At 41.7% G+C, this 26,655-nt stretch overlaps 10 protein-coding genes across 13 annotated transcripts in view; 4 read left to right on the top strand and 6 right to left on the bottom strand.

Annotated features, from left to right (window-relative positions):
• Window positions 1-8,624, bottom strand: part of LOC111594458 — a 58,481-nt gene extending 49,857 nt beyond the window's left edge. For both annotated transcript variants that reach the window (XM_023307754.2, XM_023307755.2), the window contains exon 1: window positions 7,931-8,624. The gene's annotated coding sequence lies outside the window, so the exon portion shown is untranslated. The remainder of the gene's footprint in view (window positions 1-7,930) is intronic.
• Window positions 1,370-3,331, top strand: LOC111594428 (nose resistant to fluoxetine protein 6-like). Its single transcript, XM_030224792.1, has 7 exons — window positions 1,370-1,565; window positions 1,620-1,720; window positions 1,776-1,798; window positions 2,058-2,085; window positions 2,144-2,325; window positions 2,387-2,858; window positions 2,920-3,331. Exons 1-7 carry the CDS (start codon window positions 1,394-1,396, stop codon window positions 3,181-3,183), a joined length of 1,242 nt encoding a protein of 413 aa, XP_030080652.1. The 5' UTR covers window positions 1,370-1,393; the 3' UTR covers window positions 3,184-3,331.
• LOC111594427 (nose resistant to fluoxetine protein 6-like) lies at window positions 4,303-7,109 on the top strand. The gene is made up of 9 exons (XM_023307716.2): window positions 4,303-4,592; window positions 4,648-4,987; window positions 5,050-5,123; window positions 5,453-5,655; window positions 5,723-5,835; window positions 5,888-6,104; window positions 6,165-6,346; window positions 6,400-6,871; window positions 6,924-7,109. The coding sequence occupies exons 1-9, from the start codon at window positions 4,316-4,318 to the stop codon at window positions 7,107-7,109; spliced, it is 2,064 nt and encodes a 687-aa protein (XP_023163484.2). The 5' UTR covers window positions 4,303-4,315.
• A 719-nt stretch (window positions 8,625-9,343) lies between the features above and the next one.
• On the bottom strand, window positions 9,344-12,887 carry LOC111594488 (microprocessor complex subunit DGCR8). Of its 2 annotated transcripts, none has more exons than XM_030224750.1 (5): window positions 11,680-11,774; window positions 11,450-11,620; window positions 10,382-11,382; window positions 10,065-10,319; window positions 9,344-9,862 (listed from the first exon to the last, which is right to left on the bottom strand). In XM_030224750.1, the coding sequence occupies exons 1-5, from the start codon at window positions 11,735-11,737 to the stop codon at window positions 9,575-9,577; spliced, it is 1,773 nt and encodes a 590-aa protein (XP_030080610.1). In that variant the 5' UTR covers window positions 11,738-11,774; the 3' UTR covers window positions 9,344-9,574. The 2 variants fall into 2 exon arrangements, with proteins under 2 accessions (XP_030080610.1, XP_023163564.2); XM_023307796.2 differs by lacking the exon at window positions 11,680-11,774 and adding an exon at window positions 12,113-12,887 and having other exon boundaries at window positions 9,345-9,862.
• A 397-nt stretch (window positions 12,888-13,284) lies between these two features.
• Window positions 13,285-14,616, bottom strand: LOC111594563. The gene is made up of 3 exons (XM_023307920.2): window positions 13,605-14,616; window positions 13,506-13,550; window positions 13,285-13,440 (listed from the first exon to the last, which is right to left on the bottom strand). The coding sequence occupies exons 1-3, from the start codon at window positions 14,529-14,531 to the stop codon at window positions 13,414-13,416; spliced, it is 999 nt and encodes a 332-aa protein (XP_023163688.2). The 5' UTR covers window positions 14,532-14,616; the 3' UTR covers window positions 13,285-13,413.
• Window positions 14,617-14,807: 191 nt separating this feature from the next.
• LOC111594486 (transcription factor Ouib) lies at window positions 14,808-16,434 on the bottom strand. The gene is made up of 4 exons (XM_023307794.2): window positions 16,294-16,434; window positions 15,480-16,228; window positions 15,307-15,417; window positions 14,808-15,050 (listed from the first exon to the last, which is right to left on the bottom strand). Exons 1-4 carry the CDS (start codon window positions 16,408-16,410, stop codon window positions 14,909-14,911), a joined length of 1,119 nt encoding a protein of 372 aa, XP_023163562.2. The 5' UTR covers window positions 16,411-16,434; the 3' UTR covers window positions 14,808-14,908.
• A 124-nt stretch (window positions 16,435-16,558) lies between these two features.
• Window positions 16,559-17,617, top strand: LOC111594487 (N-acetyltransferase 9-like protein). Its single transcript, XM_023307795.2, has one exon. The coding sequence runs from the start codon at window positions 16,662-16,664 to the stop codon at window positions 17,265-17,267; it is 606 nt and encodes a 201-aa protein (XP_023163563.1). The 5' UTR covers window positions 16,559-16,661; the 3' UTR covers window positions 17,268-17,617.
• Window positions 17,618-17,657: 40 nt separating this feature from the next.
• LOC111594485 (mothers against decapentaplegic homolog 4) lies at window positions 17,658-22,168 on the bottom strand. Of its 2 annotated transcripts, XM_023307792.2 has the most exons (9): window positions 21,278-22,168; window positions 20,932-21,203; window positions 19,941-20,304; window positions 19,571-19,771; window positions 18,865-19,470; window positions 18,514-18,802; window positions 18,285-18,453; window positions 18,100-18,226; window positions 17,658-18,035 (listed from the first exon to the last, which is right to left on the bottom strand). In XM_023307792.2, exons 1-9 carry the CDS (start codon window positions 21,336-21,338, stop codon window positions 17,830-17,832), a joined length of 2,295 nt encoding a protein of 764 aa, XP_023163560.2. In that variant the 5' UTR covers window positions 21,339-22,168; the 3' UTR covers window positions 17,658-17,829. The 2 variants fall into 2 exon arrangements, with proteins under 2 accessions (XP_023163560.2, XP_023163561.2); XM_023307793.2 differs by lacking the exon at window positions 19,571-19,771.
• Window positions 22,169-22,291: 123 nt separating this feature from the next.
• Window positions 22,292-24,349, top strand: LOC111594508 (negative elongation factor B). Its single transcript, XM_023307825.2, has one exon. The coding sequence runs from the start codon at window positions 22,480-22,482 to the stop codon at window positions 24,265-24,267; it is 1,788 nt and encodes a 595-aa protein (XP_023163593.2). The 5' UTR covers window positions 22,292-22,479; the 3' UTR covers window positions 24,268-24,349.
• Window positions 24,350-25,122: 773 nt separating this feature from the next.
• On the bottom strand, window positions 25,123-26,522 carry LOC111594618 (cystathionine gamma-lyase). Its single transcript, XM_023308008.2, has one exon. It carries the CDS (start codon window positions 26,340-26,342, stop codon window positions 25,161-25,163), a length of 1,182 nt encoding a protein of 393 aa, XP_023163776.2. The 5' UTR covers window positions 26,343-26,522; the 3' UTR covers window positions 25,123-25,160.
• Window positions 26,523-26,655: the final 133 nt, after the last annotated feature.

Raw genomic sequence — 26,655 nt, 5'->3', positions numbered from 1 at the left:
TTATCAATATACTCATTGTCTCTGACAAATTTATTTGCTTTTCATTCGCAATATGTATGTATGTATGTATATGTACTTTTATAGAATTCAATTCATTCAATCAATCAGTCATAGACTCACCAAGGAAAACGTAACATTTGATTACTAATAATCATAAGCAGATAAGGTATGTGTTTTACTATTGGGTAGGCGACTAATTGAGTCAAGAGACCTTGCGACAAAGACATACAGTAGCAAGTGACACACTAGCGGTGTACACTCTATCCTGTTCCATTGTACCCTGCACTCTGTACCCTGTTCCATTGTACCCTGTACCCTGTACCCTATACCATGTACCAAGTACCAAGTACCAAGTACCAAGTACCAAGTACCCAGTACCCTGTACCCTGTACGCTGTACTCTGTACTCTGTACTCTGTACCCTGTACCCTGTACCCTGTACCCTGTACCCTGCACCCTGTACCCTGTACCCTATACCATGTACCAAGTACCAAGTACCCAGTACCTTGTGCCCTGTAATTGTTAACAAGGTGACAACTTACAAACGGACTGACAAACGGATGTAATCTAATCTAATGATAGAGGTAAAAAATAAATACACTTTCTATGCTTGGCCACGCCTTCTTCTGTTTAACACATAAGCTTGCAGAAAAGTATTCCACCCTTCTTAAATAAATTGATTTTATAGAGTATACAAATGAACGTAGTAGAAGAAGCCTACTATAAATAAATATAACACTTAAACATCATACACTTATCTTCCTATAAATAACTCATTAATCGAAGTTAGCATTGCAATTGATACTATAAACAGAAACATGGGAATTTTCGCACACTTGATAATTTCTTTTGAAATATAAGAGATTGCTAATTGGCTCCGTGGAAATACTTTTATTAAGCTGCCAGTCAAAATGACGTTATTTTTGTTAATAATTGTTAATAATTGTTTTTCGGAAAGTACTCGCAAAAGCCGTTGCTAGTTAATCATAAGCGATTAGCAAATAACTGGAAAACGATTAATTTAGAGTGCTCAACTAGCTGATAGACTGTAAGCAGTATACAGACCTTTTATACTAGAATAGTAGTTAGACAGTTAACTGATAGGTGTGTAAGGAGTAGCAAGAGTTTCATATTGAATAATATGGAAAAATAACTAAATTATTGATATGGTATCAGCTCGATTGCTTCCGTCTCTTGATTAAAGCTGCATTACAACATGCTTATCGCTTTATTATGTATAAGAACGCTTACAACTGTCAAAACTTTATCAATCACAAATTCGCAACGCATTTGACATGGTCAAACCCATTGGCATACTTTTGCACTTTGGGCTGGTCGGTTGTTTGCAGCTGGAAGCAGTTAATTTGATTCCCATTGAGGCTTATCGAAGGATTATGGAAATACATTCGCTTTCCTACGAATTCTCACAGCATTTTAGAAATATAACAGCCACCGACTTGAATTTATCAAACAGCCGATTGCCCAACAAGCAGGATTTGCAGTGTCTCGCCGATATGAGTCCGATAACAGCTGGGCTGGACTTTGGTAAACTGTGGTCGATAAAAAGTAAGTCCGCACTTAACAGGAGAGAGAACTTCAATTGACTTCTAATGATACTAGTGTTCGATGCATGGTGCAATTTGCCCAAGGGCATACTTACTGACAACTTTGTGGACTTGGGCAATTACGACGAGTGCTTTGCCATTAATAAAGCAATATCGGTTAACTATGTTATTCAAGGCAAATACTGATACTAACAAATACTGCCGTGCAAAGATACCCGTGTTCAGTACTTCAGTGTAGCTGAGTGTGGCTACCTGTCTACCCGTCTCCTGCTCGGCCGTTAATATGAATAAGCTTCTGAAACAATTGCTACAAGAGCTTGTAGGACTCAATATCAATGCAGAACTAATTAAAGAAAATACCTTCAGAACTTCCGATCGTAAACCCTTTGATGGTCTAACCATATCTTTTCACATAATCATTTATCTCCATAGTGCATTATCTCCATAGTGAGTTTAGATTTGGGCTGGCTAAATTATAATTTATAATTTACAGAGCCACTGTCTATGCAACCAAGGATTTGGTGAGAAAATCTCATTTCAATTGGAAATCAAATTCTAATTAGTTTTCTCCACTTTTAGTGTTTGAATCATACCTGGTATTTAGCTGTCGATATGCAGCTGTATATACTCTCTCCCATATTTCTGCTATCTTTGTACAGATGGGGCAAGAAAGCTGCAGCAGGAATCTTTGTTTTTATGCTTCTGCTATCCGCTTGCCTCTTCAGCACTATGATGACGGATAAGTACTTTATTCATCTGGAGTAGGTCTATGTCTATTGAATAACTACTTTTTTGTACTATATCTAGTTTACTTTTTTACAGGTATGGAATTATTTCCAATAACGTCCAACGTAAGATCTACTATGCCACGCATACACATGCTGCTCCTTGGCTGATCGGCGTACTCTTTGGCTATTTCCTGCATGTCAATCGTAACAAGAACTTTCAGCTGAATCGCATAAAGATCTGCCTAGGGTGGATTGTGTCTCTGGCTCTGATGTTCACATGTATTTTTGCCTTGTATCCATATGCCAAGTTGACGAGTCCGTCTTTATCGATACTAAAACAGTCTTCATACTATACGTTTACCCGCATCGCTTGGCCCCTGAGCTTGTGCTGGGTGGTCTTTGCCTGCATGAAAGGCTATGGTAGCTTGGCCAACAGTTTCCTGTCTGCCCCAATTTGGCAGCCGTTGTCAAAGATCTCTTACTCCGCCTACATCTTTCACGTATTCATTGTACAAATTAATGGTAGACGAGCGCGAACAAATACATATTTTTCCGACTACGATATGGTAAGTGGAATTTTTCAAATAAGCTGATTTCCAATCCTTCAAATATATAATTCTTTGGCAGATGTTGAGGTTTTGGGGGACTTTTGGCTTCACCTTGCTGTTGTGTTATGCGATATACTGCACAACGGAAGCGCCCATCGCTCTGCTACTGGGAATGCTTATGCCAAAACGCAAAACTACTCCAAAATCAACGGTCCCAGAAGAAACGAAGACAGAATCAATTCCACAGCTAAATAAAGTTGCAGAAACAGAAACAATTCCAGAGATAGAAAACTTAGAAGAACAGTCAGAAGCTAACCAAAAAAAAAGAGTTGAAGAACTTTGATTTCTGCATAGAAAGTAATCAGGTTTACTAAGAGTTGTCTGATTATCACAAACCAAAGATTTGCTGATTAGCCTTATTAAAAGTAAGAAGCAATCAAAGCAGATTTGCCGAGGACTTGAATGATATGGCTATATTGATAATCTGATCTGATATTCTATTATTATTATTTATTATTAGATTAGATTATTATTATATTATTAGATTTATTGTTATAATACATCAAATACATGACTTATATTTTTGCAAATGGAAAAGCAATATTGTCGATTAAAGTTATCTTTCGACTTTCCCAAGATAAATCGCAATCAACACGCGCTTGGCATAGTGAGTCAACCCACTTAGACAATTGATCTATCGAGACGCTCGCTGATATAACAAAGTTCCTACTACTTATATAGTGTCAAATGCAGAGATTAGTTATGACGACAAGTTCAGATTAGATAAACTTTACTCTGTTTCTGATTACGCATTAATTGATATGAAAATTAGGGAACTCGAGTCGAGGATGAACGACTAATAGATGACTTGTACTTGGCTCAAAATGGTAAGTAACATTTTATAGAGTTATACGCGAAGATTCAAATATTCTCAATTTCGTGATTGTATTGTGAGGATACTCCTCGATATATCGATATAAATCAACTTTAAAAAATTCCATATATTTTTATAATATTATTAAGTTTTATAGAATCTATTTTCACTTCTCCTTCTCGACGTTTGCACAGTAAAGGAAAGTTGAAAATCGATATTTATCGAAATGAAATGCATAGAGCTATACATTTTCTTAAGTTACGAAGCAACATTTTTAACATTTACTGTCATCAATATAAGTAAATCAGCTGAAAATCGATATTTATCGAATTGCATCACATCTATGTATAAGTAGATTAGACCATTTTCCCTCACTCTTAATACGGGGTATCGCAATGACACTTTTAAATGGATGAAACTGGTTGCACGCGTTGATAAGCCAGCAACCAAGTACTTCAAACTTATCAGCCACATTTTAGGTAGACGCTTATTTTCTGCGAAGCTGAACTCTTATCAGAATGGCGTTAGGATTTGTGGGCATATATAATACTTGTTTACTAGCAAAACGGCCCAATACTCAGAAATCAATTTAATCATTAACATGGTCAAAATAATAGCAGCGCTGCTGCTAGTTGGACTGGCTATGGTCAGTTCTTTGGAGCTGGAATTCGATGAAATCGATTCCCTAGACAGCTATGAACAATTTATGGAACTGCGTCCGCTTGCCATGGAGTTCTCACATTACTTCAGGAATATAACTACAGCAGACTTAAATATGCCTAGCACGCGTGAGCCCAGCCAGCAGGATTTCAACTGTTTGGCTGATATGATTCAGCTGATGAGTGGGCTTAGCTCGAGAAGCATGTGGGCCTTAAAGAGTATGTATATCACATGGACTTCAAAGTATTCAAATTGACTTCTTTAGTTTTGTAGTGTTAGATGCATGGGGCACATTCCCCAAGGGTGTACTTTATGGCAACCAAATAGACTTTGGCAACTACGATGAGTGCATTGGGATTAACAAGGCTATTAGTGATGGTCACACTATTAAGGGCAAATATTGTTTTGCTGGCTTGCCCATAGCCAAGCTAGGCATTAGTCTAAGGACCGCTGTTTGCTTTCCCGCCTCCTGTACCGCAACGGATATGAATAAATTTCTACAGCCACTGCTGGAGAAACTATTAAATATCAAAGTCACTAAGCCCTTGGTCACAGAAGCCACGTGCAGAACAAACGAGCGGGTAGAGCTCGATGGTCTAACTATATTTACTATGTGAGTATGTCAATCAAATATTTACAAATTCAATTCAAAAAATACTTTTTTGGCTTCAACAGTGTTATACTCTCACTGCTGCTTGCTGCCGTCGTTTTGACAACAATCTACGATTATTTCTTCTGTGAAGATGAAAGTAAGTGCAAAAGCCATCACGATATTCTACAAATACCCTGCATACATTTCGTTTAGAGAGGCTAAATATATGGTCCCGAAATAGACAACAGCTTATCTAATTATCTATCTTATCTAACTATCATAATATTCGTAATCATGCAAATGATATGCTGCCGTATCAAATCTGAATTGTTCAGTATATGAAGTCTCAGAAGTTCTAAAAACTGTGAGTAAGCATGCAGAAGCAAGTTTAGCAGCTCAAATCAATATTAGATATAAGTATTTGCTAGTGAATCAAACTCGATTAGAACATGTATATTTATTTGCAATCCACTTAATCTCTTGCAGAGCAACTGCCGGCCTTGATTAAGATCTTTTCAGCACGCGCCAATTCCCGGGTGCTGTTTCGCCTCGTTCAGCCCAGGTCGAATCCAAATGTTATCGATTGTCTCAATGGCATGCGCTGCATGTCCCTCATCTGGGTACTGTTTGGCCACCAATACCTCTTCGCCTTGATGGCGCCGAATATCAACCAATATCAATTGAAATGGGTAAGGTTAACGATTGCTTAAATAATGTAGTTGATGCCATTCAAATATTCTGCTTTCGGCTCTTTAGTGGTTCGAGAAGCCCTTCTCAAGCTTTGTGCTACATGCAGCCTTCTCTGTGGACACATTCTTTTTCCTCAGTGGCCTGCTGCTGGTTGTGATTTCGATGCGTTCTCTCGAAAAGTGAGTATGAAGTAAAGCCATCAATCAATTACCAATTTGTTTTTTATCGTAGAACAAAGGGTAACCTGAATATTCCTATGATGTATCTCCATCGCTATTTGCGCCTGACTCCCGTCGTGGCTCTGGCCATACTGGTCTATATGACCCTATTACCATTTATGGGTGATGGCCCTCTATTCAACAGCATTAAGTTCGATGACTATAATCATTGTAAGAAGACTTGGTTCTGGACTTTACTGTTCCTACAAAACTATGCGACGCCAGATCTGGTAAGTTCGTCATATGTTAACTTTTCCTTAACCAACTGTTGACCTAACCCCCATTTGCAGTGCATCAATCACAGCTGGTATTTGGGTGTGGATATGCAGCTATATATACTCTCTCCCATATTTCTGATATCCTTGTACAAATGGGGCAAGAAAGCTGCTGCTGGAATCTTTGTTTTTATGCTTATGCTCTCCGCTTGCCTCTTCAGCACAATGATGATTAAGAAATATCCCATTCATATGGAGTAAATATATGATAAGATGTATAATTACATTAAAATGAATGTTATCTCCACAGAATTGGCCTCACTCCAGACCTCGCTCAACGTAAGCTCTACTATGCCACCCACATACATGCAGCTCCCTGGCTGATCGGCGTACTCTTTGGATATTTCCTGCATGTGAGTCGCAGCCAGAACTTTCAGCTGAATCGCATTAAGGTCTGGTTGGGTTGGATCATCAGTTTGGCTTTGATATTCACGTGCATATTTGTGCTATATCCATTTGCCAATTATCGAAATCCGCCATTGAATATGCTGGAAGAGGCTCTTTACTATACGCTAGCCCGCATAGCTTGGCCGCTCAGCTTGTGCTGGGTGGTCTTTGCCTGCATGAGAGGCTACGGTGGCTTGGCCAATAGTTTTCTGTCCTGTCCGCTGTGGCAGCCGCTGTCAAGGATCTCCTACTCTGCCTATGTTTTTCACATTTTCATACAACAACTCAATGGTCGACGCATGCGAACGGGCACATTTTTCTCCAACTACGATGTGGTAAGTTGTATCTTAACTTATAAAGAATTTACTTTATATTTCGGCTTGTTAGATGCTACTTTTCTGGAGCGGCTTTGGCTTTGTCTTACTGTTGTCTTACGTGGTCTACATCATGATGGAGGCACCTTTCGGTGTGCTAGAGAGCATGTTTATCTCCGGAAAGAAGCCCAAATCGAAGCCAGAGCCACCAATAGAGCAAACTGCTAATAACAACAAAGCTGAGCCGGAGCAGAGTTGAACTCTAAAAGAGAACAGCCTTCCAGCAGTCAAACCTAAACACTCTCCTGACTATTTAGTTAAAAATAGATTTCTATTTATAAAACTAAAATTATTTTACAAATCTTATCAGCTTCTTTAATGTCAACCACTTATTTTTTGCACTCGTGAGCTATCAAAAATGTAGATTTGTACTGAAAGATATATAATCTATCTGTTATAGTAAAGCTGACTGGACTGATAATATTTCGATTTAGAAAAACACAAAACGATGATCAAAGTTCAACGACCGTTAATTACATTTCGGGGAAAACCTATGACAAATAGCCAATTCAAAGGAAGTTTGGAAAGACACCTATAAGAAATTTCATTTTACTTTCATTTTCAATTAACTACAGTATTTATTCTAATATATTCTACCGTTTGTCTAGTTCAGTAAATGCGATCTTTGCGATTCGGACCATCGATTGGTTAATGAAATACACGAATAATTAGCTAAAAGAATAGCCGCAAAATGTGTCAGCATGGCATATTGTTGAACTTGCATTTAGATTAAATTAACTGGAAAGTGAAATCGAAACCAGAAAACAGAAAATGCGCGGATTGGCAACAAGGCGAAAACCAAAGTCAACCTAGTTTTTGGCCGACGCAACAGACGACAACGAATGCAAAGCGAATACATTTGATATGCTATTGGCTGCAAAGGGTGTGTGTGTGTGTGTTTGTGTGTGGCTGTTGGTTAGAGGCGAGCAACGGGTGAGGGAACTGTATTGGCGCCCTCTGGCGGATTATTGAATTTTCCAACATTTGACTGACACTTGGCGCCTGATGCGCTTCGCTTACCTTTCACGTTGTTGTCCTTGTTGTTGTAGCCTAGCGTTGTTATTGTAGTCATTGGTGATTTAGATGCGGACGTTTGGGCTGACTGAAATTCCAAAACGCGTCTTTACATAATTTACATGTTTTTTGTTTTTGGAATAGTGCAGGCCGAGCAGCGACCACTCTACAATAAGCACAAAGCTATGCTATATACATATATATATGTGTGTGTGCGTGTGTGTATGTGTGCACGATGATACATGGAACAACACAATATAGGCTGGGGGCAGCGGCAGCCGCAACGAAATGTATACCCGTTTATATTTTTTTTCCTTCTCGCCTAAGGGAGACCCACTTTTTTTTGGCAAATTTGTAGCGAACGCGTGTAACGCTAGCTATTATGCCGCTTTGCCCATAAAATCTGGCAACACTTAAGTCTCACTCACACGATTGACGGCAATTTATATGAGATACGGTGTGACAATTAAGACGCAATTTTTGTCTTTGGCACCTGATGCAACGCACTATGCGTGTGTGTGTATGTGTATGTGTGTTGTTTTCAATTAAATGTGATTTAATTAATACGGAAATCGGCGGCGGCACTGCACACTGGAGCGGTCAGCTGCCTAGTTTAGCACTCGACGCGCAACGAACAAATACTGAAGAAACTGGCGATGGATGGCATAAGGAGAAACGGTAAATTTCTTTCGTATTTCGTTGATGCTGCGCGCTCTTTGGCTGCGCAGTGAAAAGTGCTGCCCAGCGCGGCGAATTCGCTTCCGCGTGTCTCAGCTCGCCGCGTGCCGTGTGTGCATGTGTGTGAGTGTATGTGTGTACGTGTGTCCGAGGAATGCGATAAAAAACGAAACGTTAGAATGAAATGAAAATGTAGCATAATTTATGGCTGCATTGTCTTTTAAATAATTGCACGCACACATTAATACACCGACACACATACATACAGACATACATACATATACCAACAAACACTTAAAGGAAAATTTGTTATTTTTTAAATGGATTTGAATTTGCTGGGCAACCCACCTGCAAAACGTCGTCTCATCTTTATAAGGCCGTTAACATATATCATTTTTTAAATATATATATTTTCTTAGCTCTTCAATGTAATTTATTGGCATTTTTTTAGAGTTTAAGAGAAGTCAGTCTTTTTTAACTTCAAATAAAAAGCTTCAAATATTCCAAATGAATCTGTAAACCCTCCATTTTAATCTATATGTTTTATTTTGTAAAATTTAGATAATCTTAATATCAAGTGAACATCGCTCATATGTAAACAATAATTTTGAATCGAATGAAACTTTTTAGAATTTATAATTGTATTCAAAAACAAAATATAGAAATAAATTTCTACATATATGTATATGCATCTATATAAAATACGTTTAATGCATAAGTGACACACGCACATTTGTTTATTCAGTTTTTGGCATATTATATATAAATATATTATGTGGAATTAATTAGAGTCGTAACCATGAAAGAGTATACGTAGCTCGTCTTGCAGCTAAACACAAAAATTTTCAGTTTCTTTTGTTTTTGTCATATTATGATGGATCACATTGAGAAAAGTTTGTCATGCAAGTTAGATAATCGAATAAGCTTAATGACGACAATGATGATTATGTTGATGCATTGGCCTTAATATAACTATAGTTCAACATTGTTCAAATTTGAACCGGAGGATGAAGGCAGGTCCACATCACTGGGCGGCACAAAGGTGCCTTTGGTTTGGATGCCTTCGTGCTTGGCGCTAAGTTTTAGCATCTCCGATTTGAGTTTATCGAGAATAGCATAGTTGGGTTGATTAACAGCTGCCTTGCTCTGCAGCACAGTAATCTCCTGTTCCTCCAGCTTCTTTTCCTTGAACGTTTTGATCGAATTGTTGCCATAAAGGCGCAATAGCGAGCCCCATGTCTGAATGTGCGGATGCATTATCTATGAAATATTTAAACAATCAATAAATTTTTATAGATTTTTAGAATATATAGTATTAGAAATATAAAGTATTATAGAAAATGTTTATAAACTAAGCCCTTCTTAAATGTTAACTAAGGATAATTATAGATCACTTTATGTACTCTTGATATCCCTTTTACGCATTGCATTAAAGTACACAGGTAAGCCGCCACGTTTTTACCTGTAGTATGGCCTGCGATGCCAACTGCTTGCCCTCGCGTTTGTTCTTGCAGACCACCTTGGCCGTATGCTTGCCCACAGTCATGGTGAATTCGTTTTTATTATTAGCCGTGCGATTAATCTCCTGGGTGATCTGGACATCGCTACCGTAATTACGCTGCAGACACGTCAACAAAATGGCATTGGGCGAGGGCTCTGTAGTCTTATTGCAAAACTCGGTGACGCGTGGATCCTCAATGCGAATGTCATCGAAGACCTATGACAAAGAGAAATAGCTCTTAGTTGTATATATGTACTGTTTTGGCAGTAGGCTCTTACAGATAGATCACTTTGGGGTTTCTTTGCAGTGCCTGTCTTCGAATCCTTATTGTTTCCCGTTATTTTATCCTTAACATCTGGTATGAGTATCTCCAGTGTTTCGCGTGCTGCCTCCGACTTGGCCTGCTTTTTACTGGTGCCATATCCTGTACCATACTTCAGATTATTTACCGAGACGGTTGCTGAATAAGGCGTAGCAGCATTTTGTAGCTCTTTGAACTCATAAGTGGGCTGCGTCTTTAGCGCATGCTGCACATACTCATGCAATATGCACACAAAGCTTTTGCCATTGGGATTCATGATCCACTCTTTGCGTCCTCGCGGATTTGTACTACCCTCCGAACCGCTGGCCGCCAAAATGGGGAACTTGATGAGCTTGGTGCCATCAGGTAGCGTTGGTCGTTGAATATTCTTTATATGCTTCCGATTCTTCGTGAACTTGCGCCGTGCATTCCAACTGCGAAAACGTAGCACGCGTATTTCCTTGAATCGGAAGAGTTTCTGGCAGTAGGTATTCAGCTCCTCCGGTGTCACCGACTCCTTTTGTGTGTTCTCATTGACGGTTACGATTTTGGCAGCTGGTATAAGTGCCTGCAGTGCTTCAGTGGCTGCTTGGTCAGCTTTGGGCTCCATAGAAGGTTCGTCTTTTTTCTCGCTGTCGTCTTCTTCCATAGGCTGCACGACAGGTGCGCTGGCATGGGCCACGGGACAAACGCCAGGGGGCGAATCTTGATCGCTACTCTCTGCAGAAGGCTGTGCCGTGTTCTCCGAGTTACCCTTGTGCTCCGCCTCCGCTTCATCGTCTAGTGCACGTCGATAGTTCAGACACGGTATGGCGCCCAGTGGCACGGCATGCTTGCGCGCACTGCCAGTGCCCAAAAAATATGGTCGCGACGCTGAGCAGACACGAGTCTTCCGATGCAGAAAGAGGGGCATGCCGCTATTATGAGTCACTTGTACCCAGCCCTCTGGAAGCACCTCAAAGTGATTATGGCGCTTCTCTAATAGAATATATAAAAATGGAATTAACCCAAGCTTTATATTTATAATCTATCAAATTCCACTTACCTTCTAGCACAGTCTTAAAACGCTGCTCGTATTTTGGACGCTTGGACTCACGTAGATCTTCGGGCAGCTTTTCGTCCAATAGATTTTCAATTTCTTCATCATTAAAGTCCGAAGAATCATAGTCTTCCCCATCTTCATCATCATCACCGCGTCGCTTGCCGCAGTTATCATCTGCGGAATGTAAATTACCATTAGTTTTTAAGGAGTTGACTTAAGTGTATAAATTAAACCTGATCCAAGCGCTAGTCTTTGGTGATGCTCCAGGCGCAAAATGGGTATCATGCGCATCTTTTTAAGCTAAGAGCTTATACAAGTTTCACATTGAGCTGCAGTTGCGAGCAGGCTAAGAATGTTAACGATAAACATCCACAAAGTGAATCTGGTTGGCAACTACAGTGAAGGCATACTCAAGCGGACAATTTTGAATTAGACTGCTTAGGGTGCGGCATGTGTTCATTATGACAGATTTACACTGTACATGGATTTTATCAGATTCCATGGCATATTGTTTACACAATGATAAATGATGACAATGATACAGATAAGACATGTAGAAGCTGTTTCTTTCAATTTTATGAATAAACAAAATGTGCCCTGGATAGTCAACACACAGGCCTGCTCTTCTACATATAGTAAATCTCTCGGTGTATTCTTATCGCTTACCTGATTCATCATCATCGCTGGCAGTGCCCACTTCGTCCAACACCTGAAATTGTCTAAGCTGCTGATCCATTGGCTCGGAGAGTAGCTCAGCATCACGGGTCTGACGCATTTCCTCAATGGCGCTGAGCGAGAAACCAGCCACCTTCAATGCCTGCTCCTCCTCGTCCAAACGCAAACGCTTGCATGGGGTCTGTGGCGCCATAAGTCCTGGCTCTTCAGCTTGCTTTGATTTAGTCTCTGCCATTTGATATATGTATGTGCTTAAAATCTATGTTATTTAATTTAAGAGTTTATATCATGGGTTTTATTGTTTGGTTTCTTATAGCTGTGTTTGAGCTCTTCTGGCCAATAACCAATACTGAGAACATCCAACGATTTCGAATTGATTTTTCATTGGAGGTGCCACATTGGTTAAGCTAGAAAACTCAATCGTTCGCTTTGTCGCCGAGGGTTCGCTCCTCTCTGCTCGTATTTCAAACGCACTTCACATCATATTTAGAGCATGCATCAGCATAACACGTTTTCATTATTTTTTTTCTTTCTTGCAGTATATATTTTTGTTGTTGCAATTTTCGGTAGCCGGCTTCGATCTAGAAGCTGCTTTCGCAATGGATTCTGTACTGAACAAAACACCAAGGCAAAAGTTGCTTAGCCTGACTGACTCACTGTTTATTTTAATAATAAATTATGTTTATATATGCGTGTACTAGTTTTATAAAAATAAGTTACAAAAATGTATTAAATGCCGACACGATGGACACGCTCAGACATTTTGTTAAAGAAGACAGCTGATCGGTAACGGCGTTGCCGTATTGCTAAGATTTCCCTGCTAATTCATTAAATTATCATAAAGGCGCTTCATATTCAAAGGTAACCAATTCAAAGCTTACTAAACTACTTCCAGCTTACTGCAATACAATATTTTAAATTATTAATTTGTATTTTAATTAATTAAATAATGAACCACAGATTTTAAGTGAAACTCGAGTTATTGGCCACGCTGAGACTCTGCCAACAAGCAGCTGTTTAAAATGTTTGCCAGTGCTGCCAAGTTGTTAAAATTTCCCTGTACTACCAATTGGAATGTAAACATAGAATTTCTATGTTTTTTATTAATAAGTAATACAACGTACAAAATATATAATTATATGTTTTAAAAAATATATTGTGTTACGTGTTAATCATGCTCCGATATAAGTTGATTTCAATTAGGAGTCTGACTTTGAGTTTTGATACCTTGTTCATATTTCCCTTTTCCAACTTTTAAAAGTTAATCGTATATCGCTTAGCCGCCAACAATTCTAATTAGCATAATTTTCCATGTTTTTCTAAGGCGCGAAACATTTTATTTTAAATTAGTGTAACAGATAATAATTAAGTGAAGATTACCAACCAGAACAACTTTGAGTAGCGAATGTGATGACTTAATGGGTTCAATCTGCAAAATTCAGTTGAGCTCTAATAGTCTAACAAGAATAAACAGAAACATTACCTCGTTTATATCATCCGTTACGCTAGTTTCGGACAGTTCCAAATGAAAAGGCAAGCGACGGGAATTGACTGATCGCTCCATTTCCGCATTTAAATGTTGAATAACAAATAATATAAACTCGTTGCCTATATCTGAGCATTGAATAATGTATAAAGTAGAAAGGAACGTAAGATGCATGACCAAATGCCTGAAATCATGCCATCGCAATTCTTGGGCAGACGTTATGCTAAGGACTCGCAAATTGAGCAACTGAAGGACAACTCCGTTGAAGAAATGATAGCAGGGATTGTAGACGTTCAACAGTGTAAGGCGACGCAGATGTGCAATATACTTGCCCTGCTTCATCGTGATTTCCGAGCCAATGCGCACATGTTCTAAGGCATCTGGACGTAGCTCAGCGAATCTCTGGAATACCTTGTCATGGGGGTTGACAAAATAATTAATATCCAAGCTCTTCAGACATGGCAACAGAACGAGAAACTCATAATTGGGATGGGAGGCACAGTCGACCACAAGATTCTCCAACTTGTGCAAATGCTTACATACTTCAATAATAATATCGACAAGCTTATGATCTATGGATAATATCAGGGATTGCAGATTTTTGAGATATACACACACATTGATCATATGATTGGCCTTGCTAATCAGCGGCAGCTCAAAGTATTTCTCTTGCAAATCCGATACGGCCAGCATGCGCATCTTATGACCGTTCAGCTGAAAGAACTCCTCTACTTCCAGCGTAGTCCAATGGTTCGTGGGCTCGTACCACGTGAAACAACGGAAATGCTGCTTATAAACCATGTCGTAGATCACTCTAAATCGCGCACAGGTGAACGCAAAGTTACACTGACTCATCAAATCCAGATTGTGAAATACCATGAGCAAGCAGTCGTCGGGCATGTCCAAGATGTGCATAGAATTCATTTTGAGCTGTTACGATTTCCTTATGTTACAATCTACACGAATATATATGTATATGCATACTATGCTATAAATATCTTCGACTTGAAAACTATGTGTACTATGCTTTTTAATCTAGACTTGAATTAATCTCTACCTGATAGAACAGAGGGCGGGAAATTCGAACTATTCGAGACTTTACAATTTTTTGTTCATAATTTTATTAATATTAAAGGTATACTTATTTCATATAAAGACTTCTTGGTTAGTATATTTAATCAATGCTTTAAATTACATGCCAATAATAAATTCCTCTTAATAAATTGTACTAAAACTAAGTCTAGTTAAGCTTAGTTATTCTTCAACTGAACTTACAAACTAAGTTCCATTAGGAATAGCTTTCACTGCAAGACACTTTCTATATCGATATCCACAGCATTAGCCAGGTCTGTGAAGTTTTGTGCATTCTGCTCATGTCCTTTGGAGCGATAATGAGCATTTAAGTGCGGTCGTCGCATGAAGGATACTTTGCATATGTCGCAGCTATAGAAAAGTTAAGAAAATACTTTTTTAATTAACATGTTCGGAAGGATAAAGGATTAAAACATCAATGCAAGCTGGGATTCGCGTACTTTATACACCCATACTTGCATACACAGGTATATGAAGCTTAGGATATCAGAATGGGAGCTACTTTACGCATCATGGGATCACTTGTAACTGCGATCATTGGCAGTCGCTTTGCTTAGTTCACTATGTATTGATTATTTTTGCCTTGCAGCCCAGCTGATTTACTTACGGAAAACTTCGTACGCCAGAATGGCTAAGCATGTGCCTCTTCAGCTTGTTGCTAACCGCGAATTCCTTTTCGCATTTGGTGCACTTGTATGGGCGATAATTTGTATGACGGCTGTGAAATATTTCAACAAAATCAATTGAGATTCATAAAGGAAACACACTGTTTGCCCTTACTTGCGTTCATGCTGAATCCTTCCGCTGTGATCGGCAAACGTTTGGCCACAGTACTGACATGGATAGGGCTTCTCGCAAAGATGTGCCAGCTCATGGCGCCGCAGCAAGTGCGGTGTGTAGAACTTCAGGGGACACTGTTTGCAGTTGAAATTCTTTACGCCTGTGTGCCGCAGCAGATGAACCTTGAAATTGCTGGGGCAGGTGAAGTGTCGGCCGCACAGCTCGCAGATGCAATCCCTTTTACGCCGCTCGCGCTTGAGTGCGACGATTTCCTCCTCCGACAGCTTGCTCCAGTTGATGCGAGGTGTATTCCTTGCGTTCGTTGCAAAGTTCACAGTTGCATAGAGCTTAGAGGGTGGCTTGCCTGGTTTGCGTGGTATACTGGGCATTGGATCTGGAGCAATTGCAGTCGGTTCCTCATCAATCTCGACATGCTGTCCAGACTCTTCCGAATGTCCATCATCATTTGCCTCATTTAGCTGCTGCAGATTGTCATTTTCTCCATAGACGTCATATTCCGTAGGTTCCTCGTACGACGTCGGTAGCTCAGTGTCTTCGGTGTCTTCCTCCAACTCTAGATTATCCACCTCATCCAAGTCGAGTTTCTGATACGCTTCCACAATGTTGCTGCTGCTGCTTAAAAGCACCTTTTGGGTTTTTATAATGCGCTCGCGAAACACGATCGCTTCTCGTAATGCCACTTCGCAGGGACCACAAATATGTGCAGGAAATTCCATATTTTCGGTTAGCTATAAAAAAATATAAACAAAATATAAATTTGTTCACTCGATATTGAGTTGAATTGCATGCGTACAAAAATTCCAGTTAATGCAGCAATTTGATGTAGCATAATGTTATCGGGCTGTTGGAATAAATTTTTTGCGTTCACACAGTAAATAATCTTGCCACAGGTACGACAGCGTGTCGACATTTTTCAAATCATTTTCCAAATTAAACGAGTTGTTTACTTATTTTTCTCAACGATTCGCGTCGTTCGCGGGAATCAGCTGTCTTGTGGTTATCTGGCAACGCTGCGACTATTGTAAATATCGATATATTGCTTCGATGATTCGATTAAAGCTCAGCTGTTTCAATTGCTATTGTTGTTGTTATTGCTTATTGTTAAATATTTACAAAAAGTACGGGATGCTGCATTGGATTCTCGCATTTCTCTAATTTACAATGCGCTTAAATGAGCACACGAAACTAATTGGTCAACGCGTCGTGCTGGTGCCCTACGAGGCCCGACACGTTCCTAAATATCACGAATGGATGAGCAGTCCCACACTGCGCAGCCTGACAGCATCCGAAGAGCTGACGCTAGAGGAGGAGTACGAAATGCAAAGGAGTTGGCGCGAGGACACTGACAAGCTTACATTCATTGTGCTGTGCGCCGAGACCTATGCGAAGACAAACGATGAGATTGCCGCCATGCTGGGCGATACAAATCTATTTGTGCGCCAAGATGACGATGAGCCGCAGCAATATGTGGCCGAGGCTGAGATAATGATAGCTTCGCCCGAGGCGCGTGGTAAAGGATATGGTCGCGAGGCAATGCTGCTAATGCTGAAATATGCCCAACAGCAGCTTCCCCTAGGCAAATTCGAAGCCAAGATAGACATGGACAATGCCGTGTCGCTGCGTTTATTCAAAAGCTTTCAGTTTAACGAGGTGCGTCGCGTGGAGGTCTTCCACGAAGTGACACTCGAGCGTCTCATAACGGATGACTGGCTATCCTGGCTAGATGCACAGGTGCAGCTAAGAGCCGAGAAATATCTAAATTCTTGACACCATTAATAATTAAATTAAGTTTATGCTGTTTATTACATTTATATTACAACTACTTTTTTGCCTTACTTGCCTTCAAGATGTTGCACACTATCTTTGCTCTGGCTGTAGTCGTTGCGTAAGTAATGCTGTGTGTGTGGGTGTGTGTATACGGTAGGGTGGGTTTACGAAGTGTATGTGGCAGGAAAGGCATTGCCCAAGTCAGTTATCAAATGTTTATATGTATACATATATGCATATATATATGTGTTTGTGTGGGTGTATGTATGATACATAAAACTAGTTGGCTTAATGTTTGACAGCGCTTTGTTTTGTTTCAATTTTTTATAAAAATTATTATTAAATAATTAAAGGCAAACATAATTCATAAATCGTAATTGCAAATCAAAACTAAATATTTCATACCCATTTTTTTCTTTGTTTTGCTTTTGCTTAACTTGAACTTATCGATAGCTGCTCAAACTTTATGCTTAAAACTAACATTTAGACGTGGTGTGCTGCTTGCTATGAATAATAAATATGCTTGTGTGTATGGGTGTGTTTGTTTGTGTGTGGTCCGACTTTAAGCAGCGGCTCCATCGATGGGCATAGCATGCAACACCTCATCGAGCAACTGCAGTGCGCGATGCAAATGCACTTCGATCCAGCAGGGTGTCTCCTTAATAGATTGGCGCGGATAATCAGGTCCCCAGCCTTTCACAAAGCTCAGCCGTAATATGCACAAACGACGCAGATCATCCACACCGATGCCAGCGGCAGCAGTAATACCTGCAACAGAAATAAATATATATTAGCTAACTGTTAACTAAGCTTTGAGACATGTCCCGCTCACTTCTGCCGCCGCCGCCCATTTGCTGATTGGAAACGCCCGCCACGGCGGCCGCTTGGGCTGCTGCAGCGGCCTGTGCATTGGTGGCCAGCGAGTGCATCTGCTGATGACATTGACGCAAGTCGAAAACCTGTTAACAATTAAAAAGTTATAAATTCAAGTTTCCTTTGATTAGTAACAGCATTTACTTTGATGCAGGCAGCTGGATAGATCTTGTGCACTGCATCGCCCGGCGTTCGACCCGCCTCGCGATCCAAATAATAGCTTTGTACGAACACAGAATTATCGCTAAGACAGCGCAACCAGACATCGCCCTCGCCGCGCAGATCCAACTGCACGCCCTTGCCAATGTGTAGCCTGACAATTTATTATACATATTAATAACAATTTGAGGTACTATGAAGGCCAACTATTTACCTAGCACGCTCCGACTGTTCAGTGCGATGGACATTGCTGAGCGCGCCGAGACAGAAACGATTACCTCCCGAGGGATCTACATAGCCGTCGATGATTACATTGGGCTTGGCTGAGGGCACCTTGAAAGTCTCGCCGACCTGCGTATCCAGCTCGAAGTAGGCAATGGAACACCAGTACTCTGGCGCCGGCTGGCGGGACAACAAACGTGGCTGTTGCTGTTGTTGCTGCTGCTGTTGCTGGGGAGGCGCCTGTTGCGGCGAGGCCAGATCGCCAGGCATCGACGTACTCCCTAAAAAAAGAATAAATAATTAGCAAAGGTAATAATCTTTAAACACTGCTCTTTGCACGTACAGTAGCTGGCAGGTAAGGAGCGCGGATCAGGCGGCTGCATGGACTGTGTGTAGGTGAGTGTATTGGGTCCCGTCCAGGTGCCAGCTGCTCCACCGCCACCAGCGCCACCGCTGGCCTGTGCAGCACCACCCGCATTTGGCTGATTGCCAGCTGAAGCCTGTTGTTGTGCGGATGGAGGCTGGGAGGCGCCGTAGCTATTCGCGCCAGCTCCCTGGCTGCTTGGCTGCGGTACATAGCCATTCTGTTGCTGGGCGTGCACGGGGGTTGGTCCGGAGCCACTGTTACCGCTGTTGCTAAATTTGCTAACATCGTTGCCCACGTTTTGCATTTGTGCGCCCGCAGGCGGCGCACCATAGTACTGACCAGCGCTGCCAGCAGCTCCTCCACTTGAATTGTTGGCCACATTTGGTCCGTTGGGTCCGCCACCCGGCGGCGGTTGCTGTTGCTGCATGGCCATCGTGCCAGGATCTGTGGGTGAGCTGGCCTGGGCATGATGTACGCCGTTACCTTGTGCGCTCTGTGCTTGTGTGGGCGGGGGTGGGGGCGCCATAACGGGACCGGAGCCAGGATTCATGGCACCCATGCCCGGCATGCCATGAGGTACGGCTGTAATGCAAAAATTCCAATGTCAATCAATCTTAAAACTTAAGGAGCAAAATATGTAACAAAAAAAGAAACCCAAATTTCAGCAACGAAAAATTCTTACAAAGTGCGTGCGGCGCTGGCTGGGATTGGGTTTGTGGCTGCTGCTGTGGAGCCGCCTGCTGCTGCTGCTGTTGCTGCTGCGGCGGTGGCGGATGCCGCAACATCCACGAACTGCGCACAGGCCCGCCGCTATCCGTTGGCTCAATTTTTGGTATTGCACGACCGGCAGCAAACATTGCACTCATTTGATTAGCGTCGGTGACTACGAAATCAACAGAAAACGAAAATGAAAATAAAACCAAAATATAGCAAATGAAATGGAAAATAAGCAACATAAGCAACATAAACCAAATGTAGCAACAATCTCTACATGGCTATAGTTTCAGAAATATGAATGCATATAGTTTGTCTACTATAATGCCTGGCCGTACCGTATTCACCGGGTCCGGGACCCTGTGGCGGATAGCCATAGCCGCCCGGACCAACCATTTGCGTGGGATGATGCTGTATTGTGCCAATATCGTTGCCATCGATGTCCATGCTGCCAACGAGAGAGCCGGCTGAGTATTCATCTTTGACCAATCGACTGGGTCCCGACTGCAGGCTCAAGCCGGACAGATCGATGCCCGGCGAGACGACGCGCTCGTAGTGGTAGGGATTCACACAGACCGAATCGCACTTGAGATCGAACGCAAAGGCGCAGTATTTAACATGCTTCAGCTCGTTCTTGTGAAGATCTGGCCAGCGCCAGATACGTGCATAGATCACATGCGGGAAGCCCTTACGGCCGGCCACCTGTAGTCCGCGAAGAGTCGGGAAAACGTAAAACGAAAGAAAATTAAATTAAAATCAATTCGAATCGAATGAAATAGTAAACACGTATACGCGTCGCATATCGCAACCGGAAATGCCACAACGTAAACAAACAAAACACATAAAGTACATTTAAACAGGGTGCATGACTTTAAAATACCCTGCTCTTCAGCAAAAGGGCAATCAATTCGATCTATGGTTGGGAACAAATGCAATGAAATATTAGTTAAAATTCAGATATGATCTATAACTAGACTCAAAATTAATCGTTATTGGGTCAACTTGATATTTATCGATCGATCATAAGCTATCACTTGATATACTTTTGATATATGAGCATGTTTTGGGCTATTATAATTTATATCTTTACTGCGCACTTAATATTATAGACTCTCTGCTTAAGGAAAACGAAACTTAGTCCTCAATTAGTCTCCCTGTTACATAAATGGCTACAACTGCAATATACCTCTTTTACACATAATGAATGGGTGCAGGGTATAAAAACATATAGACCCCACACATCGCCGGGCGATAAGAGGCGGCACTGAAACTAAAGCTGAAGCTAACGCTGACGCCGACGTTGTTGTTGGCGCTGACGCTGACGCTCACCTGCAGTCGGCCGTCGAGCGTGCGCTGTATGGTGACGCATTTGCTTGGATGGGCGCCGTTCGTGGTAATTGCTGTTATCAGCGAATCCAATTCGTCGCGCTTCTCCTTCAGCTTCTTAACGAGCGACTCGATGGCGCGCTTGGCAAAGCCCTCGCTCTCCCCACCCTGCCGATGGCACATTAGCGAATGGACGATGCTCAGGCAAGCATCCGCTGATGTGGGCGCATTCGACGGCGGCGGCGGTGGCATTTGCACCATATCCCGAACAATTACTTTGGGAGCGAAAGAGAAAGGGAGAGATCGTATCATATAATAGAGGCACATATAATAATAGGTTTGCGCTTACTGTCCTGTTGCGCTATGGCGCCATACATATGTGCCGGCGGACCAGCGGCCGGTCCGGCCATGCCAAAGTCCTGGGCAATGCCCAGGCCACCGCGTGCATGTGCATCCACTTCGGCGTTGTTGGTCTCGCCGCCGTCACAAAATCCGTATCCAGCTGATGGCCACAAAGCGAAGCTGTTCGCCGCTAGCGTTGCACTCACAAAAAATAAAAAATAATAAAGCGCAGCGCCCCAGCCGAAACAAAGAGAAGCACGCGAATGTGCGCACAAAACAAACGACAAGTCAGCGAACGGCAGTCTCTCCTCTCTTTTCCCCTTGTTCCTGCTGACAAGCAGTTATTGTTATTGTTGTTCTCGCTGTTGTTGTAACTTTACAACTTGTGCTAAAGAGAGCGCCTTTGGGGGTGTTACGCACACATCGAAATTGATTACACACACACACGCACGCACACACTTAGAGGCGCGCGCTGTTAAACTTGAACTCCCACAAAGCTACCGTAATTATGGCAACAGCAAGGCTTTTCTTTGCAGCTAGAAGTTCTTCTTCCTCACTCATTCGTTCTGCTCTCCTCTGCTCTTGCCACTTCTTCTATGACTGAACGTCCGGCAGCAGCAACAGACGCAGACATATACACTCACACGCACTTAGCGAGTGGTGTTTTTTAACTTATAAATTTGTTTCTATTGCCTTGCACTGTTTATAATTTATCTTAATTACAGCGTTTTTAATACTCGACTGCTAAATTGCACTAAATAATTTTCCGCACATCTATAGCCAGTTTTCCACCCAATTTGCTTTTCTGTTCTTATGCTCTTTTTAGAGATGGGTGCTATTTCTATGTGTAACGGGTACCCGTCAGAGTCACTGTTGATTGGAAATTGAGACACCGCACAAATCGCAAACATAACGAAAAAAAAAATATATATTTAAATAAGATGAATATAGAAAAATTTGACTGATAATAATATAAAATTATTAAAGTGTATATAAATATTTATATATTAAAGAAATTGTATGTAGTTTTAAAAACTTGGATCATAAATCATTGTCAAACAAGTTAGCGATAGGACACGCACCCATCCAAGTGTTCAACCGGGAATAATGCACATTCCTAACACTTGGTAGTTAGAGCAGCCCTGGTTTCACAATCTGCCATTTGCTATTTGACTGAAACAGACAATAATTTGTTTTGTTGGTAAAAAAATGAGCACGCCTGCAAAAAGCACTGGCACCGGACTGGAGGATGTTAATATACCGGGTCAGGCATTTCTACGCGAAGCACTCACCTCATGCACGGATCCACTGAAAGCTATCGAAAGTTTCCAACTGGAAAATGGTGTTTTGTTACCCTCCCTGCGACCGATGTTGCCTTTATTGGATTTGCACGGCGTGCGACGTCTGGATTTTCATACATCTCTTATGGAGGAACTGCGCGACAAGCTAATCGCGCACATTAACGAATTAGGCCAGAAGGATCCACGTGAACGTGAAAAGAAACTCAAAGATCTGTTGGTCAAGAGTTTTCCCGTGGTACGTGTCAAGTATTTACGTCCTGTTGTGATGGCCATACTCCGGAATACCCAGCACATCGATGACAAGTACTTGCGTGTTTTGATGCGCGATCGCGAACTCTATGCGGACACGGACACCGAAGTCAAGCGGCAAATATGGCGCGATAACCAATCGCTGTTTGGTGATGAGGTGTCTCCGCTACTCTCGCAATATATTCGTGAAAAGGAGCACATTTTATTTGATCATACCAATCTGAATAACTTGTTCTTCCAGCCCACGCCGAAAGTGCGTCGGCAGGGCGAAGTTGTCCAAAAGCTAGCCAACATGATTGGCAATAGCGTGAAGCTTTATGATATGGTGCTCCAGTTTCTGCGCACTCTCTTCTTGCGCACACGCAATGTTCATTATTGTACACTGCGGGCGGAACTGTTGATGGCGCTTCACGATCTGGAGGTTCAGGAGATCATCTCGATTGATCCGTGTCACAAGTTTACGTGGTGTCTGGACGCTTGCATTCGGGAGAAGAATGTGGATATCAAACGGTCGAGGGAACTTCAAGGATTTCTGGATAACATCAAGCGGGGCCAGGAGCAGGTGTTGGGCGATCTCTCGATGACTCTGTGCGATCCGTATGCCATCAATTTTCTGGCCACCTCGGCCATCAAGATTCTGAATCATCTGATCAACAATGAGGGCATGCCGCGAGATAATCAAATTTTGATTCTATTACTACGCATGTTGGCATTGGGGTTAAGCGCCTGGTTCATGATCGATACACAGGACTTTAAGGAGCCGAAGCTTGATAACCAGGTGGTGACCAAGTTTCTGCCTGCGCTTATGTCGCTCATGGTGGACGATCAGTGCCGGAGTCTGCATGGCAAGCTACCGCCCGATGAGCGTGAATCCGCATTGACGACCATTGAACATTCGGGTCCGGCGCCGGACGCCGTAGAGGCCTACATTCAAGAGAGCTCGGTTGCCAGTATTTTGGCCATGTACTATACGCTACACACGGCTAGGGTCAAGGATCGCGTCGGCGTACTGCGAGTGCTGGCCATATTGTCTGCCTGCAAGGATGATCGTGCCTATGAGGATCCTTTCCTGCATTCGTTGATCGCTCTACTCATACCCATGAGCGAGGAGTTTGCCACCGAAGACTTTTGCACCACACTCTTCGATGAGTTCATTTTCGCCGGCTTGACCCGCGAGAATGTCACCTCCAGACACATGCTGAAGCTGCTTTGGTACATCTACAACAAGTTGCCCGCTGGTCGCTTGGCGACATTGATGAAGGCCATGCAGCCAACGACGGCGCACAATGAGCACATACACAAATTATACGAGACGCTGCAGGAGCGCATTGGCACACCTGTAACACCAGACGCCGCCACACCCACCATACTGGATCAGCCGCCCGCTGATTTCGATTCGCCTTTAAAAAGCGTGCCCACGCCAGGACCACATTATAGCGCACAATAAACTATTTACGTAGAGCATAAATCATACATATACATAGTTACTAAGCTCCAAGCTAGTCTTGTCTACATGTATATCATATACTATATACACATATATATATTTATATATATGTATGTATGTATACAATCGTATACGTAGTCTCAAAATAATTTGTTTAGTTTATAGAGCAATTCGATCAGCTATCGTAGCCTTTAGAGTTTTTTTTGTCTATAGATCATATAATCTAAATATATATATATATATCTAGAGCTATTCTGATTACATCATTTGTCAGCTAAATATCATATTTATATTTTAATTGCTATAATATTATCAGATTATCTTTCATATTTTCATTTAAAAATTATATAAATATTTAGATCAAAGTTTCGCTTAAGATAATTTGCTATATTATATATCATATAAGTATCTTCCATTTGATTAAATCTGATTTTCTTTTGTTTAATAAGAAATCGTATATTTTAAAGAGATATTTAACAAAAGCTACACTTTTGAGCTTCTTTAAACCAACCTAAAGACTAAATATGCTAAATATATCTTATAGTTTATAAAGCATAGAATACACTAGATAAAAATTAAGTTTTTTCTTGAAATAAATATATGTCTGTGTTTATGGTATAGAATATCATATATTATAGAAACACCTGTCAAAAAAACCTGCTTTTTATATAAAAATTGATATTAATGTACCCAATCACAAGACTTAATATTATGAAGTTCAGATCTGAGCTTGCAGATTTTAAAAAATTTCAAAAATATCTCTTTTATTGACTACAATTGAATAGTTTATAATATTGAATAGATACCTTGATCATAGAAAATATATAGCTTCATTTAATAAACAAAAAGGAGTGTAACATATATGAAATACTATAATCTTAAGGTTATTGAAGTCAAGCTTTAGCTGCGACATCCAAGGCATTTTTAATATCAGCGATCAAATCGTCGGCATCTTCCAGACCCACTGAGAGGCGTATCAGGGCATCCGTAATGCCCAAGGTTTTGCGATCCTCGGCGGGCACCGAGGCATGGGTCATAATAGAGGGCAGCTCCGCTAGGCTCTCATAGCCACCCAGGCTCTCGGCCAGGGTAAAGACTTTCAGAGCTTTCAGAAAGGCTCGCGATTGCTTCAGATCGCCCTTGATATAGAAGGAGAAGACGCCGCTATAGCCATACGTTTGAGTCAGTGCCAATTGGTGCTGTGGATGCGAGGGCAAACCGGGATGTAGAACCTTCTCCACGAAATCATGTGATTCCAGAAACTTTGCCACTTGCAGTGCATTCGCTTGGTGCTGCTGCATGCGCAGCGATAAGGTCTTCAGACTGCGATTCACCTGATAGCAATCGAAGGGCGACGGTATAATGCCCATTGAGTTTTGCAAAAATTTCAATCTGCCATGGAGCTTATCGCAGTTCATTGTGATGCCGCCCATGACGACGTCCGTGTGGCCGTTCATGTATTTGGTCAGGGAATAGCAAACCAGATCGGCGCCCAGTTCGAGGGGCCGTTGGAAATAGGAGGTGAGAAAAGTGTTGTCCACGGCAACAATCACATCCTTGCCCATTTGCCGACTGATCTGCACCAGAGCCTTAATATCGCCGACTTTAATCAACGGATTTGTTGGCGATTCCAGCCAAACGAGCTTCGTTTCCGGCTTGAAAGCTGCACGGAAACTTTCCAACTGGGTGGCATCCACAAATGTGGCCGTTAGACCAAAACGCGTTGCCACCTGGCGGACCAGACGACTTGTTCCGCCATATACATCATCGCCCATCACTATGTGATCGCCATGGCTCAGCATGGCCAGGACAGCGGTCGTGGCGCCCAGGCCGGAGGAGAAGGTCAAACCATAGTTGGCATTATCCAGCGCTGCCAGGCACTGCTGCAGGACATTGCGCGTGGGGTTGCCACCTCGCGAATAAACATAGCCCCGATGCTCTCCTGGTGCATCCTGTTTAAAATTCGTGCTCAATGTGATGGGCGGTATAACACAGGCGCTGTTCCACTGCTCTGGATCCTGGCCAGCGTGTATGGACTTTGTGGCGAAACCTTTCGGTTGTGCTTTAAAACTCATTTTGATTAAAGATACAGTAAAATGCAGGCAACGCACCTTGACTTTCAATTTGTCAATGACAACTGCATCGTAAGATTATCTTGCCTTTATCTATTTATAGTCTAAAAAATACCATAAATAATACTAACAGCCCCTCTTAACATTACGATTTCTGAAATTTTACTGTCGGAATTTTTTTTAATCTGAAGTCGATTATTAAACTTAGCAAAATCTCAATTTTCAAAATATATAAAATTAACGAACACTCAAAAAACCCCTATTTAAACTCGCAAGCCTTTCTTGGAACAGCAATTTGAGGTTCATTCGCAACTGG

Source organism: Drosophila hydei, unplaced genomic scaffold (assembly GCF_003285905.1).
Source record: "Drosophila hydei strain 15085-1641.00,03,60 unplaced genomic scaffold, DhydRS2 tig00008119-arrow-pilon, whole genome shotgun sequence".
Taxonomy (NCBI): domain Eukaryota; kingdom Metazoa; phylum Arthropoda; class Insecta; order Diptera; family Drosophilidae; genus Drosophila; species Drosophila hydei.
Note: the sequence above shows the minus strand (reverse complement) of the source record. Positions and strands in the feature narration are given on the sequence as shown.

Excerpts from the sequence above, each read along its gene's own strand:
- LOC111594563 (XM_023307920.2), bottom strand. The coding sequence starts at position 14,531 with ATGAATTCTATGCACATCTTGGACATGCCCGACGACTGCTTGCTCATG. Across the intron at positions 13,551-13,604 it reads TAACGGATGATATAAACGAG|ATTGAACCCATTAAGTCATC; the intron begins GTAATGTTTCTG and ends TGAATTTTGCAG. Across the intron at positions 13,441-13,505 it reads CGCTACTCAAAGTTGTTCTG|AAAAACATGGAAAATTATGC; the intron begins GTTGGTAATCTT and ends TTCGCGCCTTAG.
- LOC111594428 (XM_030224792.1), top strand. The coding sequence starts at position 1,394 with ATGGAAATACATTCGCTTTCCTACGAATTCTCACAGCATTTTAGAAAT. Across the intron at positions 1,799-2,057 it reads CCCGTGTTCAGTACTTCAGT|AGCCACTGTCTATGCAACCA; the intron begins GTAGCTGAGTGT and ends TATAATTTACAG. Across the intron at positions 2,086-2,143 it reads TCTATGCAACCAAGGATTTG|TGTTTGAATCATACCTGGTA; the intron begins GTGAGAAAATCT and ends CTCCACTTTTAG.
- LOC111594485 (XM_023307792.2), bottom strand. The coding sequence starts at position 21,338 with ATGGCCGGACCGGCCGCTGGTCCGCCGGCACATATGTATGGCGCCATA. Across the intron at positions 18,803-18,864 it reads CTCCTTACCTGCCAGCTACT|GGAGTACGTCGATGCCTGGC; the intron begins GTACGTGCAAAG and ends TTCTTTTTTTAG. Across the intron at positions 18,227-18,284 it reads ATCCAGCTGCCTGCATCAAA|GTTTTCGACTTGCGTCAATG; the intron begins GTAAATGCTGTT and ends AATTGTTAACAG.
- LOC111594508 (XM_023307825.2), top strand. The coding sequence starts at position 22,480 with ATGAGCACGCCTGCAAAAAGCACTGGCACCGGACTGGAGGATGTTAAT.
- LOC111594486 (XM_023307794.2), bottom strand. The coding sequence starts at position 16,410 with ATGTCGACACGCTGTCGTACCTGTGGCAAGATTATTTACTGTGTGAAC. Across the intron at positions 16,229-16,293 it reads CTGCATTAACTGGAATTTTT|CTAACCGAAAATATGGAATT; the intron begins GTACGCATGCAA and ends ATTTTTTTATAG. Across the intron at positions 15,418-15,479 it reads AGGATTCAGCATGAACGCAA|CCGTCATACAAATTATCGCC; the intron begins GTAAGGGCAAAC and ends AATATTTCACAG.
- LOC111594618 (XM_023308008.2), bottom strand. The coding sequence starts at position 26,342 with ATGAGTTTTAAAGCACAACCGAAAGGTTTCGCCACAAAGTCCATACAC.
- LOC111594488 (XM_023307796.2), bottom strand. The coding sequence starts at position 12,356 with ATGGCAGAGACTAAATCAAAGCAAGCTGAAGAGCCAGGACTTATGGCG. Across the intron at positions 11,621-12,112 it reads CAGCGATGATGATGAATCAG|ATGATAACTGCGGCAAGCGA; the intron begins GTAAGCGATAAG and ends TACATTCCGCAG. Across the intron at positions 11,383-11,449 it reads TTTTAAGACTGTGCTAGAAG|AGAAGCGCCATAATCACTTT; the intron begins GTAAGTGGAATT and ends ATATTCTATTAG.
- LOC111594427 (XM_023307716.2), top strand. The coding sequence starts at position 4,316 with ATGGTCAAAATAATAGCAGCGCTGCTGCTAGTTGGACTGGCTATGGTC. Across the intron at positions 6,105-6,164 it reads ACTATGCGACGCCAGATCTG|TGCATCAATCACAGCTGGTA; the intron begins GTAAGTTCGTCA and ends CCCCATTTGCAG. Across the intron at positions 6,347-6,399 it reads AAATATCCCATTCATATGGA|AATTGGCCTCACTCCAGACC; the intron begins GTAAATATATGA and ends TTATCTCCACAG.
- LOC111594487 (XM_023307795.2), top strand. The coding sequence starts at position 16,662 with ATGCGCTTAAATGAGCACACGAAACTAATTGGTCAACGCGTCGTGCTG.